At 36.5% G+C, this 14408-nt stretch overlaps 1 protein-coding gene and 1 pseudogene across 1 annotated transcript; both read left to right on the top strand.

Annotated features, from left to right (window-relative positions):
- The first annotated feature begins 6810 nt into the window (after positions 1 to 6810).
- LOC109569080 (olfactory receptor 10AG1-like) lies at positions 6811 to 7779 on the top strand. Its single transcript, XM_019974400.2, has one exon. The coding sequence runs from the start codon at positions 6817 to 6819 to the stop codon at positions 7777 to 7779; it is 963 nt and encodes a 320-aa protein (XP_019829959.2). The 5' UTR covers positions 6811 to 6816.
- A 5423-nt stretch (positions 7780 to 13202) lies between these two features.
- Positions 13203 to 14159, top strand: LOC109569443 (olfactory receptor 10AG1-like; annotated as a pseudogene).
- Positions 14160 to 14408: the final 249 nt, after the last annotated feature.

The raw sequence follows: 14408 nt of genomic DNA, 5'->3' as shown, positions 1-14408 counted from the left end.
TCGCCCTATCACATATGTAAGGGGTGTGGAGTAATGAAAGCTCTCCCCGATGCTGATGTGTGAATGGTGCACCATATTACCACTCAGCCTGCCTTCATCAAGAAAAGCTTACCCTTAGCCACGTACCAGAAGAAATGTGTGCACATGTGTGCCAAGGGACGCATCTGAGAATGCTCATTTCTCATCATTCATTATGTCAAATCTTTATCAAACTAGAATTGCATGTAATTATGATAATTTCACACAGAGGAAAACCAAGGAGTTCTGGAAATGAAAAAAATGTAATTCTATACAGCATGGATTAAGCATATTTTTAAGCAAACCAAATCATAATCATACTGTACATATCCTTTTTGTTAAGCTAAAAAGCCATATCTAGAACATCATTTGTCATATGTATATACATGATTCCCTCTATTTCTTAAATTTTATTTAATGAGCACATTCTATCATGGAAAAAAGCATAATACTCTTTCTTATTTTTGGCTATGCTTCTATTTTTTTCTGAAACTAATTCAGAACAATGAATCACCTTTTACTATAAAAAAAAAAGTAGTAATCAAACAACAAAAATACGATTCAAGACTGGTGAGGCCACTGAATTGCTTTGAAAAATAAATCAACATCTTTATAAAAGGACATACTTAAAGCCAAGTTTAATTTTCCAATCTCTAAAACAACAACAACAAAAAATTAACTTTCATTTGTGGTTAAGAGGCACTGGGTCACAACAAGCCAGTCTAGTTTCAGGCACTAGAAATGTTTGATAAAGTATAGAACATATTTTAAAGGTACATATAACTATGGGAGAAAAAAGACTAGATGACAATATCAAAATCAAGGCTCATTAAAGCATAAAATATTCACACATTTTCAAGCCACAAATTTGTTGTAATGTTACTGCATATCTTAGTATGTGCGCATGCTTACTGATTAATTCAGAGGGTGAGCACAGTTATGCTGTTGGTCAACTGGATATTCCTCTCCACACATACACAACGCATAGGAAAATGTCTCAAATTTTTTAATACTGTATCATTGTTCAGATTACAATTTACTTATTTTTTTTTTTTTTACAAATGGAGCTGTTGTCTGTATGTTGAAAGAATAATTTTCTTCTGTGAATTGTTAATTCATCTGTTTTACCCATTTTTAAAATTTATACTTTGGACTTATCTTCTGTATTAAAGAAGGAGCCAAGAGCACTTTATTTGAAATCAGTTGTAACAATTTTTTCTGTTATATTAATTATATTTGATACTTAATGGAGCTTGCTACTTTTTAGCATCTAGAAACATTTATTTTTACAGAGTTTTGTGTGTGTGTGTGTGTGTGTCCTGCATTCTAAATTTTAATGAGTTAAACTTTCCTTACTCCAAAATTATAAAACCCATTTCTTAGAATACTTTAATCATTTCACTCTAAAATGTATCATTTGGAGTCTATTCTGCTGTGGGATAGTTATCAAAAATACATATACTGTATTTTTTTTTTTCCTTCTAAGGGTGCCCAGTTGTCCGAAGACAGTTATTTTAAATGTCCAGGCTTTACCAATTTGGTAGGCTATTTTTAGTCAATGACAAATTTTGACGTATATTTGAGCCTTTTCTGGAATTTCTTTTCTATTCCAGCAGAAGGCTTCTTTTTTTTTTTTTTTTTAGAAGGCTTCTTTATTTATGCATAATACTGTGCTGTGCTGTGCTCAGTTGCTCAGCTGCATCAGACTCTTTGTGAGTCCATGGACAATAGCCCATCAGGCTCCCCTGGCCTCCCCTACCTTGATAGGCAGATTTTTTACCACTGAGCCACCTGGGAAGCCCATGCATAATATTGCACTCTGCTGATCAACAGGTCTTATAATTCCTTTCCAGCACTAGCTATTTCTTGGATGAGCCCCTGCAGGAGCTCAGGCCTGGCTGGCCTCTCACTCCCTTTCTGTCCTTTGTCACATCTGGTCCCCATGAGAAGCCTGTCCCACCGCCCACTACTACCGCCCACTACTCATGATCTTTGCCACAAGGCTCCTGATACTTTTGAATTAACCTTCCAAATCATTCCCACTGTCACATTACTCTACGTGTTCCCTCTCTTGTAAATATTTTCTCTTCCTAATCATAAACCTTAAGAAATCACTGTTTACTAAGTAATAGGAAACAACATCCAATTTGGGGGGTCATAAGAAACTGTCTCTGAGCCAAGATTTTTAAACAATTTTTATGTTGGAGAAATTTCTCCACATTTGAAACGTATAACTCAGAAAATTTTGCTTAGCATCTTTCCCATAATCTCAGCTGGACTTATTCCAGATTCTCATTTTATTGTAACTAGAGGCTGAAAGTGGAGAAGGCAATGGCACCCCACTCCAGTACTCTTGCCTGCAAAATCCCATGGATGGAGGAGCCTGGAAGGCTGCAGTCCATGGGGTCGCTGAGGGTCGGACACGACTGAGCGACTTCACTTTCACTTTTCACTTTCATGCATTGGAGAAGGAAATGGCAACCCACTCCAGTGTTCTTGCCTGGAGAATCCCAGGGACAGGGGAGCCTGGTGGGCTGCCGTCTATGGGGTCGCACAGAGTCGGACATGACTGAAGTGACTTAGCAGCAGAGGCTGAAAGTATTCACATCTTGAAGATGTAAAATAAATTTGGGGAACATTGGTGGTAGGCTGCAAAAGAGGAAAAATTTTCTCCTACTACGATTAACCTTGGGTTAAATTTTTAAATTTTGATGTATGTTTAATACATTCATCAGCTAAATCTCAGGTTGCTTAAGAAATCAATAACACACTAATTTTGCACATAAAAATATTTGCCATCAGAATATGTATTATAACTACTACACAGATCTGTCCTCTAACTAAGACTCAAGGAACATATCATACAGAGGCTCGGCATAATGCATTCATAACAGTTAAGGTAAGAATTGGATCCGTGTCTATTTGATCGACCCAAATAATATTGTGTGTGTGTGTGTGTGTGTGCGTGTGTGTGTTCAGTCATATCCGACTCTGTAGCCTACCAGACTCCTCTGTCCATGGAATTCTCCAGGCAAGGATTCTGGAGTGGGTTGTCATTTCCTACTCCACGTGAATTTCATGAGCCAGGGATTGACAGACCAATTGTTTACTAACTGTAGCACCTGGGGAGCCCACAGATAATATTACTTAGCACCCTGTTCATATCTGAGAAATAAAATGCACGATGTCCTCTATTCCCTAGAGAGGCTGAAGGAAAAAATATTCTGAGTAGAGTGATAGCTTTCTGGGGAAAATTAAAAAAAAAAATACAACAAATCAGAGAATTCAACACGTGATGATTTTAATTAGAAATTTAAATGTGCCAGGTGGCAGAGATATCTTGCGTAGAGATAACTACTTTTATTTAAGAGCACTTTATGTTTAGAAAGAGTAGAATATTTAAAGGCCAGTTGAATTACTTTGAGGAAACAAGTAATTCCACTTACAGTAAAAATTCAAAGCCTCTCTAGTGAGAAAAATCAGCAACATTTCAAGTAAGAAAGGTAAATATGAAAATGATAGTAAGGCTTAATTCTTATTTTAAATTTAAAATTAATCATGTACAAAGGTTTTTAATGTGTAAATTATTAATTTTACACATGGTAGCAAATATTTTTGTTCATTAAATCAACTTCTATATATTTCTTATTCTATTAAATATAATTTAACATCAAATAATTATAATAAATGATGGTATTAAGTCACTTTGAAATGTCAAATAATGTAATAGCTTAAGTCTAGGTATAGATAATATTAAAGAAAACCTCATTTGAGCCCTTATATTGTAACAAAAATGGTTACATATGTCTATTCAATTTGGTATTATAATAAGAGATTTAAAATAAAGTAATACATAAAATAAAGTTTTAACCATTGGAATTCAAAGAACAATTATTTTGAAAAAAAATTATAGAATTCAGGATTTATAAAATAATAAAGATAGCTTTAGTTTCAACAATGTGTTTAAATTATTTTCAAGGATTGAGTTACCAATTTTTATCAAATATACAAACATACTTGAAATATACCTTGTTTTACTCTTATGAAATTCAAACTCAAATCTTACCTATTTCATGTTATACAAGATTTCATCATCAAAATGCCACACCTGTACAATTAAAAATTATATTTTATATAGCACTGGAAATAATTTTATTCAGGTAATGAGTGAAATACTAAATGCTTCTGTTCATAAAAATGATAAAGATTGCAATTCTATTCTTTTGTATATTTTTCCTCTCTTTTAAGATTGACAATTTTAAATTAAAAGTGTTTCTTTACTCAATTTCATAATCAAATAATGAACACTATATTAAGTAAACACACATTTTCTAAGATCTATATTGCTTCCAGCAGGAAAACTAGGACTATGTTCCTAGATCATGCAATAAATATTTTCCTAGGTCTCAGTGCTTAGATCCTAGATCATGGAATGTCAGTGGGAAAGAAAAGCGGCATATGAAAGGGATGAGCCAAATTGCAACATTGTGTGCTGCCAAGTCACGGATGCTCTCCCTGTTAGCTCTACAGAGTGGAGGTGATAATGTTATCAAATTATTGGCAGAGAATTCATGGAGAAGTCACATCTAAGAGTCTGGGGTTTTTATAATACTGTGATGATTGCTTTAGTATCTTATTTCATCCCCACATTAACCATGTGATACCAAGCCAAGGTGAACTAGAGAGCAGCTTTTCTTACTGTTAAAGCAGAGAGTGAAATTTAGAAGAATAAAATTTAGCTTTTAATAAAAACAATAATAGCTAGCTTTCAAATAGACTTTCTATGAATGCCAAAACAACTTTAAGTTGCTTTATTGTATCAAATGAACTAATTCATGTTGCAATCCTAACTGTTGGTACAACTGTTAAGTCAGTTTTCCAGCCAAGTGAACTGTGGCACAGAGAGATTAAGCAATTCGCATTGTCACACAGCTGGCAAGTGAAGCCATGATTCAATTGCAGGCTATCTTGTCAGGATTGTATTTTTTGTCCATGACACTATATTTAGACTATGCTTGCATGGAAAAACTTGAAACGTAAAGGGTGGGGAAATGAGAAGCAGGGCTGGGACTCATGTTGAGTCAAGTGATGCCTGGAGTGTAATATTTAAGGAGGCAGTCACTTTAACAATGGGGCGATGCAGAATCAGCCCTGAAACTGAGTGTGTGCTCTTAGATTCTGTACTAGAGGAGTCTCATTCCTTATTTAGGTAAGACCATATCCCACTCCTGGCTCTGATGAAAGGAAAAAATGGAAAAAAGTAATCATCAATGAGTAACTCAATAACTCTACCAAAAACGATTTTTCTAGGGAGTGTGGTACAACCCTGGCAACTAAAGATTTAAGAACATTATACCGTATTAATAATTATAATTATAGGACCGTGACTTATACATAAACATATTAAAAGTGATAGGTAATTTTATCAATAAAATCATATTTAATTATCTCAAATAAAGAAGCAAACAGAAAATTTAAACAATTACTTAATATAATAGATGATAAATAACAGAGTTAGAATTCAAACTTAAGTATGATTTAAACAATAGGCACTGATTTGCAATCACAAAACCAATGTGCAAATGAGCAATGTATCCATCATTGCTAAATCTCAATATCCTAGCTCAAGAAAAGTGAGTTTAGAAACTGTTATCTGAATTATTATTATTATTTTTTGAGGAACAACAAAGACATCAGAGATGCACACAGAACACAGGGTAAAGCATGACAGAAAGTATCTCACACAGCTAGTGAACGTATTCCAGGTGACCCCTCTTTTCCCACAGTGACCCTCTTAATTGTCTCTCTCTGTATCTATTCCCAAACAACTTTTCCAAAATAAAACCCTCTGATAGCCCCCACATAGCATCTTACTGAAATATGTGTATTCTATTCCCCTATGTACAATAAAATAAAAGTCTCTCATATTTTTTGTAAACTGCCTAAAAATGTGAATTGTATATAAGAACACATATGATCAAGATCGTCAAGTGATGGGAGGGAAATGAAGACTTGAAATATGTAGCTGAAAATATATAAGGAAGATAATTTCTGTTATATTAATAGTTCTACTGAAGTATGTAAAGTCATAGAGAAATGCAATAAAATTGTCAAAAAATGTAAATATCTGAGGGAATTCCCTAGCAGTCCAGTGATTAGGACTCTGTACTTTCACTGCTGTGAGCCTGAGGTTCAATCTCTGGTTGGTGTACTAAGATCCCACAAACTGTGAAACATGGCCACAAAATAATGTAAGTATTTAAAACTGAGATCACATAGCAACACTGTGGGTCTATCTTCAATAACTCCGTTTGTCTAAGGTCTGTGCTGATCAGGGCATTTGGGGCTTCCCTGGTGGCTCAGATGATAAAGAATCCGCCTGCAATGCAGGAGATCTGGGTTTGATCCCTCGGTTGGGAATATCCCCTGGAGAAGGGAATGACAACCCACTCTAGTATTCTTGCCTAGGAAATCCCATGGACAGAGGAGCCTGGTGGGCTACAATCCATGAGGTCAGAGAGTCAGACACGACTGAATGACTAACACTCTAACTTTTTTGACTTTGGACTATATTCGGAAAGAATGCCCTAAAAGATACTTCAAGGGAGAGTGTATGGTGATAACACATGGATTATAAACTGAGAAAAGGGAAAGCAGAAATAATAAAAATTCTTAAATTAGAAACAATTGCACTGATCATGAAAATCAACCTGGATATCCTGATACAATTTATAAAACAGGCACTGATCCCTGATGGTAAAAATAAAAAGCAGATAATACATTTACCCTTTCTCACAGATGGAACACCAAGAAAAAACACCAGAAGGTAATCTCAGTAAACTGATGGAATTTGTTCTTCTGGACTTTGCTGACGTTCCTCATCTCCAGAGGTTTTTATTTGGACTGTTCTTACTCATCTATATAATTATCTTGATGGGCAATGGCATCATATTTCTGATAACAAAACTAGACCCTGGTCTCCAGACCCCCATGTATTTTTTCCTTGGCAATTTTTCCCTTTTGGAAATCTGCTACGTGTCTGTTACACTCCCCAGAATGCTCACGAGTCTTTGGACACAAAGAAGAACGATTTCTCTAGTTGCTTGTGCCACACAAATGTGTTTCATTCTTACACTTGGGGCCACCGAGTGCTTCCTTCTGGCTGTGATGGCCTATGACCGCTACGTGGCCATTTGTAGCCCTCTGCAATATCCCCTAGTCATGAACTACAGGGTGTGTATCCAGCTAGTGGCCAGCTCCTGGATCAGTGGAATCCCAATCCAAATAGGCCAGACATGCCAGATTTTCTCTCTGCCCTTTTGTGGTTCCAACCTCCTGAACCACTTCTTCTGTGACATCCCTCCCATACTCAAGCTGGCCTGTGGGGACACTTTTCTGAATGAAATGTTGGTCTTCACAGTTGCTGCGCTGTTTGTTTTGGTTCCATTTCTGCTGATACTTGTCTCCTACGGCAAAATCATCTCCACAGTCCTTAAATTGCCATCAGCCACAAGTCGGGGCAAAGCCTTTTCCACCTGCTCCTCTCATCTTATGGTTGTGGCATTGTTCTTCGGATCAGGCCTTGTCACATATTTAAGACCCAAGACCCAAGGCTCAGCAGGAACTGACAAAGTGCTTTCCCTCTTCTACACGATTGTGACACCTGTGTTTAATCCCATGATATACAGTCTAAGGAACAAGGATGTCATGATGGCACTGAGACAATGGCCAAGCAAACACCTTAGTTCATTGAAAAAGTGACTTGTATTTCAGAACTTGATTTCTTATATATGTGTTATAAATTTTCAATAGATATTTATCTTAAACTCAATTTATCTGCCTATAAATTGGTAGTTATTACCAAAATAAAAATTACTTGTAACACTGAGAAACCTTTTTGTCTAGAGTTATACAGTTGTGTATGGGTCAACAAATAGCAATATTTGCTTAGGAATTCTATAACCTTGTTGTGAAATGTTTTCTTGTATTAAGAACTTCAGACAACAATTGCTATAATATGCCCAGCTGTAATACAGACTCAGTTATGTCACTTATTGGAAAGCATATTATCCAGTTCCAAGAGTTGTCACAGAAAGTTTTTAAACTAATTTAGTAATGGACTATAATTAAAATATTATGTATAGTTTGACCTAGCAATTATTCTACAGAGAAAGAATTTCTTAGAGTGAAAAGTACCTCTCATTAGGAATGTAGTTTAATAAATGATGTTGTACAATGATATTAGTAATTATTAGGCATATATCAGATTAAATTCATAATATGATTTGTTGAGTTGATAAAACAAAAGATATTACTGAAATCTTTACATATAATAAGATGAGCTTGGAAAAAGTGATGGGAATATTCATAAGTCATGGTTTTTTAATATATTTTCCTAGAGATGATAGTGGGGTTAGGAAAGTTAGGGGAAAAGGGAAAGGATTTAAATTTTTGTAAAAGTATCTTCCAAGATGGGGAAACAGTGTCAGACTTTATTTTTCTGGGCTCCAAAACCACTGCAGATGGTGACTGTAGCCATGAAATTAAAAGACACTTACTCCTAGGAAGGAAAGTTATGACCAACTTAGATAGCATATTCAAAAGCAGAGACATTATTTTGCCAACAAAGGTTCATCTAGTCAAGCTATGGTTTTTCCTGTGGTCATATATGGATGTGAGAGTTGGACTGTGAAGAAGGCTGAGAGCTGAAGAACTGATGCTTTTGAACTGTGGTGTTGGAGAAGACTCTTGAGAGTCCCTTGGACTGCAAGGAGATCCAACCAGTCCATTCTAAAGGAGATCAGCCCTGGGATTTCTTTGGAAGGAATGATGCTAAAGCTGAAACTCCAGTACTTTGGCCACCTCATGTGAAGAGTTGACTCATTGGAAAAGACTCTGATGCAAGGAGGGATTGGGGGCAAGAGGAGAAAGGAACGACAGAGGATGAGATGGCTGGATGGCATCACTGACTTGATGGACATGAGTCTGAGTGAACTCCGGGAGTTGGTGATGGACAGGGAGGCCTGGCATGCTGCGGTTCATGGGGTCGCAAAGAGTCAGACACGACTGAGTGACTGATCTAATCTGATCTGATCTGATAAAAGCACAAGTATTGTACACCTTAAACCTTACATGTATACACATATTAGAAATGGTCAATACAAAAATAATCATCGTTGTTAATTATGGAAATCACAGAGTAAATCATTCTGTTTTTCCCTTTGTTTTATTGAAATTGTGCAGTTAATTACAATAAACTTGTGCTATTCAGGTAATCAAAATAACAAACAATAAATTTGTATTCATTCTGAACAAGGAAAATCTCAATTATTAGTTGTGTGTGCTATTTGCTATTTCTGTAGTTACATATTTTTCAAAATTCCATGTGTATATAATAATCCTTCATATAGACAAGCAACAGGTCATTGCAGAAATATGACCTGTCTCCATTACTCAAAGTTAAAAAATATGATGAAGCTTGAACCGTTGCTTTTAAAGTTTATTCCCATAAAAATATTTGTCAGTTTTGTTCACATTTACATGGAGCTGGCTATTTCCAGATGGATAGGGAGGTGCAGTACCACTTTCTCCTTGGAAGAAAGCAACCAGATGACATGTGACCAATTCTGATAATGCAGTGAAGAAGGAAAAACCAACTCTTATTGAGAACCAAACAAACAATGAATCACTAAGATTCTCAGATAATACAGCCATCATAACCTACTAAAATCTAATGGAAGCGATTGAATACAGGAGGTTAAAAGAAAGAGAACTATAATAACAGCAACATCAAAATTCCAGGAAAATTTCTAGGCAGAAATTGGATAAATCCTGAAACTATCCATATGTTGAAAAGATTGAGACAGAAATTAAGAAATCCTCTCTTTTTTCTCTCCCTCCTGCCTAATTAAAAAAAAAAATTTTTTTAGAGAGAAGAGATAACTAATGGGGGTGGGGGACAACATTTAAAAATATTGATATATCGAGCGAATGTGACTGGATCTCTCTCCTTTTATAGAGAAGGGTAAATAAGAGTGACATCTTGGAGCATTATGACATTTTTGGGTAGATACTGAAGTTTTACAAGCTAAAAATGTCAGTGGACAGCTTCAGAAATTATTTTCACTTTGGTTTGGCAACTAACAAACCATATCTAAACTAGTTACCACATTCAGTGGTAATAGCTTGCCAAAAATCTGTATCTGTATCACTTGTTTTTCAAACACAGTGAATGTGTGCAAATACTACCAATGCTTTGTAAATTATAAATACCAATACAATATTGTAAAGTAATTAGCCTCCTATTAAAATAAATAAATTTAAATTAAAAAAATAAACAAAAATTAAATATCTTTATTAGCAAGATAATCTTTTGTTACTACTTTGCATTGTACTATTCCCAGAATAAGTCACTTATAATTCTGATAAACTAAGCACACACAATTTTATTATTTAGAAACACAAAAACAGATATTCATTTATGTAGGTACACATGCTTGTCTGTGTGTGTCTATGTGTGTACTTTAGGATAATATTGCTTTTGTGGACTGAAGTCAACTGACAACGAAGGATGGGAAGGTCAGTAACATGTGCAAAGTCTTTCCAAGATTAATAGACTGATTAGGGGAAAGTGAAAAGTGAATATGTCTTCATTGTGCATCTGGATTGTATTAATAGCTATGGATTCTTTGCTGGAAAAGAATATTCGGGGAGTAATGGTAGACATCTTCTCTTTCTTTCCTTCTTTGAAAGGTATCTGTATATTTATATTTATATAGGTATCATATGAATAATTGTTTCTTGGAATAGTGTATTGGTATATGTAACCTTATTGATAAACTATTTTTTAGCTGTGACATGAAAGCATGTAAGCTTATTTCACTACCATATAATTAGTACAGAGAACATATATGGAAATAGAATAATAGAATTAGAAGATAAAGAGAAAGTGAACATATGGTCTAAGGGAAGAGTTGGAAAAAATATAAATTATGAAACAAACTTTTAGAGAGATGATGTTGAAATTTCAAAAAGAAAGATGATTGTGCTTTGCTATAATAAGCTTTACACAGAAAACATATACATATTTATATATGTACATTTATATTTTGTGTTTAAAGCATTTAGATAGATGATAGATACATAGATAAAAAGAGTTTGTGTATGTGCATGCAACAACACAGATGAGAACTTTTCTAGGTGGATTCGTTGAACTAATTATATTTAGAATGATTAAGTTTGTCATATATGGCCTTCCCCAGAGGCTCAGTGGTAAAGAATCTGACTGAGGTGCAGGAGCTGCAGGAGACGTGAGTTTGATCCATGAATTGGGAAGATATCTTGGAGAAGGACATGGCAACCCATTCCAGTATTCTTGCCAGGAAAATCCCACGGATAGAGGAGCCTGGCTATCTACAGTCCATAGGGTGGCACAACCAGACACAACTGAAGTGACTTAGCATGCACACACAAGGTTGTCACACACACACACACACACACACACACATATATGTATATAGTTGTTGCTATTCAGTCGCTCAGTTGGGTCTGACTCTTTGTGAGTCCACAGACTGCAGCATGCCAGGCTTCCCTGTCCTTCACTATCTCCTGGAGCTTGTTCAAACTCATGTCCATAGAATTGGTGATGCCATCCAACCATCTTGAACTCTGTCATCCCCTTGTCCTCCTGCCTTCAATCGTTCCCAGCATCAGGGTCTTTTCTAAAGAGTTGGCTCTTCGCATCAGGTGGCCAAAGTATTGGAGCTTTAGCTTCAGCATCAGTCCCTCCAATGAATATTGAGGATTGATTTCCTTTAGGATTTACTGGTTTGATCTTCTTGCAGTCCAAGGGACTCTCAAGAGTCTTCTCCAACACCCCAGTTTAAAAGCATCAATTCTTTGGCACTCAGTCTTCCTTATAAAATGTGTCTTTGAGGGTCATTATTCTGTGACAGCCATACTTGACAAAACAAAGAATCAATTAATAACTGCCTCACATTTTGGATTTCCATACTGAAAGTATATGTAAACATCAACAAACCACTGAATATCTAGAAGAAACGGAGTAGCCATCATAGTCAACAAGAGTCTGAAATCCAGTACTTGGATGCTATCTCAAAAATGACAGAATGATCTCTGTTCATTTTGAAGGCAAACCATTCAATATCACAGTAATCCAAGTCTATTCCCCCACCAATAATGCTGAAGAAGCTGAAGTTGAATGGTTCTATGAAGAACTACAAGACTGTCTAGAACTAACACCCAAAAAAAGATGTCCTTTTCATTATGGGGGACTGGAATACAAAAGTAGGAGGTCAAGAAACACCTAGAGTAACAGACAAATTTGGCCTTGGCGTACAGAATGAAGCAGGGCAAAGGCTAATAGAGTTTTGCCAAGAGAACACACTGGTCATAGCAAACACCCTCTTCCAACAACACAAGAGAAGACTCTACACATGGACATCACCAGATGGTCAACACCAAAATCAGATTGATTATGTTCTTTGCAGCCAAAGATGGAGAAACTCTATACAGTCAGCAAAAATAAGACCAGGAGCTGACTGTGGCTGAGATCATGAGCTCCTTATTACCAAATTCAGACTTAAAATCAGGAAAGTGGGGAAAACCACTAGACCATTCTGGTATGACCTAAATCAAATCCCTTATGACTATACAGTGGAAGTGAGAAATAGATTTAAGGGACTAGGTCTGATAGAGTTCCTGATGATCTATGGATGGAGGTTCGTGACACTGTACAGGAGACAGGAATCAAGACCATCCCCAAGAAAAAGAAATTCAAAAAACAAAATGGCTGTCTGAGGAGACCTTACAAATAGCTGTAAAAAGAAGAGAAGTGAAAAGCAAAGGAGAAAAGGAAAGATATACCTCTCTGAATGCAGAGTTCCAAAGAATAGCAAGGAGAGATAAGAAAGCCTTCCTCAGTGATCAATGCAAAGAAATAGAGGAAAACAATAGAATGGGAAAGACTAGAGATCTCTTCAGGAAAATTAGAGATATATTTTTAAAACATATATTTAATATTAATGAAGAATATATTTCACTACAGTTTCACAGGTCTTATTAGTAATAGGTTTTGTTTCTTTAGGGAATTGGAAAAATAAGAGGACATAGAATCCTGTTTATACATAAGGAAACAAAAGTCAAAAAGTGAAATAATGGTACTTCGGATTGAATCATTCCCACAGATGAAATATGAAGAGATGAAAGCAGAAGACAACATATCCACAGTTATACAATTTGTTCTCCTGGGGTTTTCTGACCTTCCAGACCTCCAAGGGTTACTCTTTGGAGTGCTCTCCATAATTTGCATCATTATCTTAACTGGAAATAGTCTCTTAATAATAATAACTTGGCTTGACCCAGCTCTGCAGAAACCCATGTATTTTTTCTTGGCAAATTTTTCCTCCTTGGAAATTTGTTACGTGTCCGTCACTTTCCCTAGGATTCTGGTGAACCTTTGGACTCAGAACAGAAGCATTTCTATGTTGGCCTGTGCTGCCCAAGTGTGCTTCTTCCTTAGCCTCGAACCACTAAGTATTTCCTCCTGGCAGTAATGGCCTATGACCGCTGTGTGGCCGTCTGTGACCCTCTGCACTATCCCCAGGTCATAACCCCAAAGACATGCCTCCAGCTGGCTGTGGACTCTGGGATCAGTGGAATCCCATTGCAGATAGGGCAAACGTGTTGGATCTTTACTCTGCATTTCAGTCATTCGAACCAGATTAACCACTTCTGTGACGTACTCCCCATTCTGAAGCTGGCCTGCGGAGACACTTCTGTGCAGGAACTGTCAGTCTATGCAGTAGTTCTGCTGGTTGCTGCAGTGCCTTTTATGTTAATACTTGCCTCTTACAGTAAAATCATTTCCACTATTCTGAGGTTGCCAATAGCCAGAAGAGCCAAAGCCTTCTCCACGTGCTCTTCTCAGCTGTTGGTTGTGCTTTTATTTTTGATCTGCTGCCATTGCCTACTTCAGGCCCAAATCCAGTCACTCTGCAGGAACTGACAGACTGCTCTCCTTGTTCTACCCCATAGTGACTCTGGTGTTAAATCCCATGATATACAGCCTTGGGAACAAGCATGTGATTGCAGCACTGAGACAATTGTTACTTAAAATATAGATTGAAGGCAGGAGGAGATGGGGACCACAGAGGACAAGATGGTTGAATGGCATCGCTGACTCAATGGACAACAGCTTGAGCAAACTCCACGAGATGGTGAAGGACAGGGAAGCCTGGCGTGCTGCAGTGCATGGGGTTACACAGAGTTGGACTGCACTGAGTGACTGAAAACAATAAAAGTATAGTGTGATGAGTATAATTATAAACGTTTTAACTGTTTGCCACACAGTTATCAGAGAAAGGTTTTAA

The sequence above is a fragment of the Bos indicus genome, chromosome 15, assembly GCF_029378745.1.
Source record: "Bos indicus isolate NIAB-ARS_2022 breed Sahiwal x Tharparkar chromosome 15, NIAB-ARS_B.indTharparkar_mat_pri_1.0, whole genome shotgun sequence".
In the NCBI taxonomy this organism is placed as follows: Eukaryota; Metazoa; Chordata; class Mammalia; order Artiodactyla; family Bovidae; genus Bos; species Bos indicus.
The sequence above is the reverse complement of the archived record's forward strand: the minus strand, read 5'-3'. Positions and strand labels throughout refer to the sequence as shown.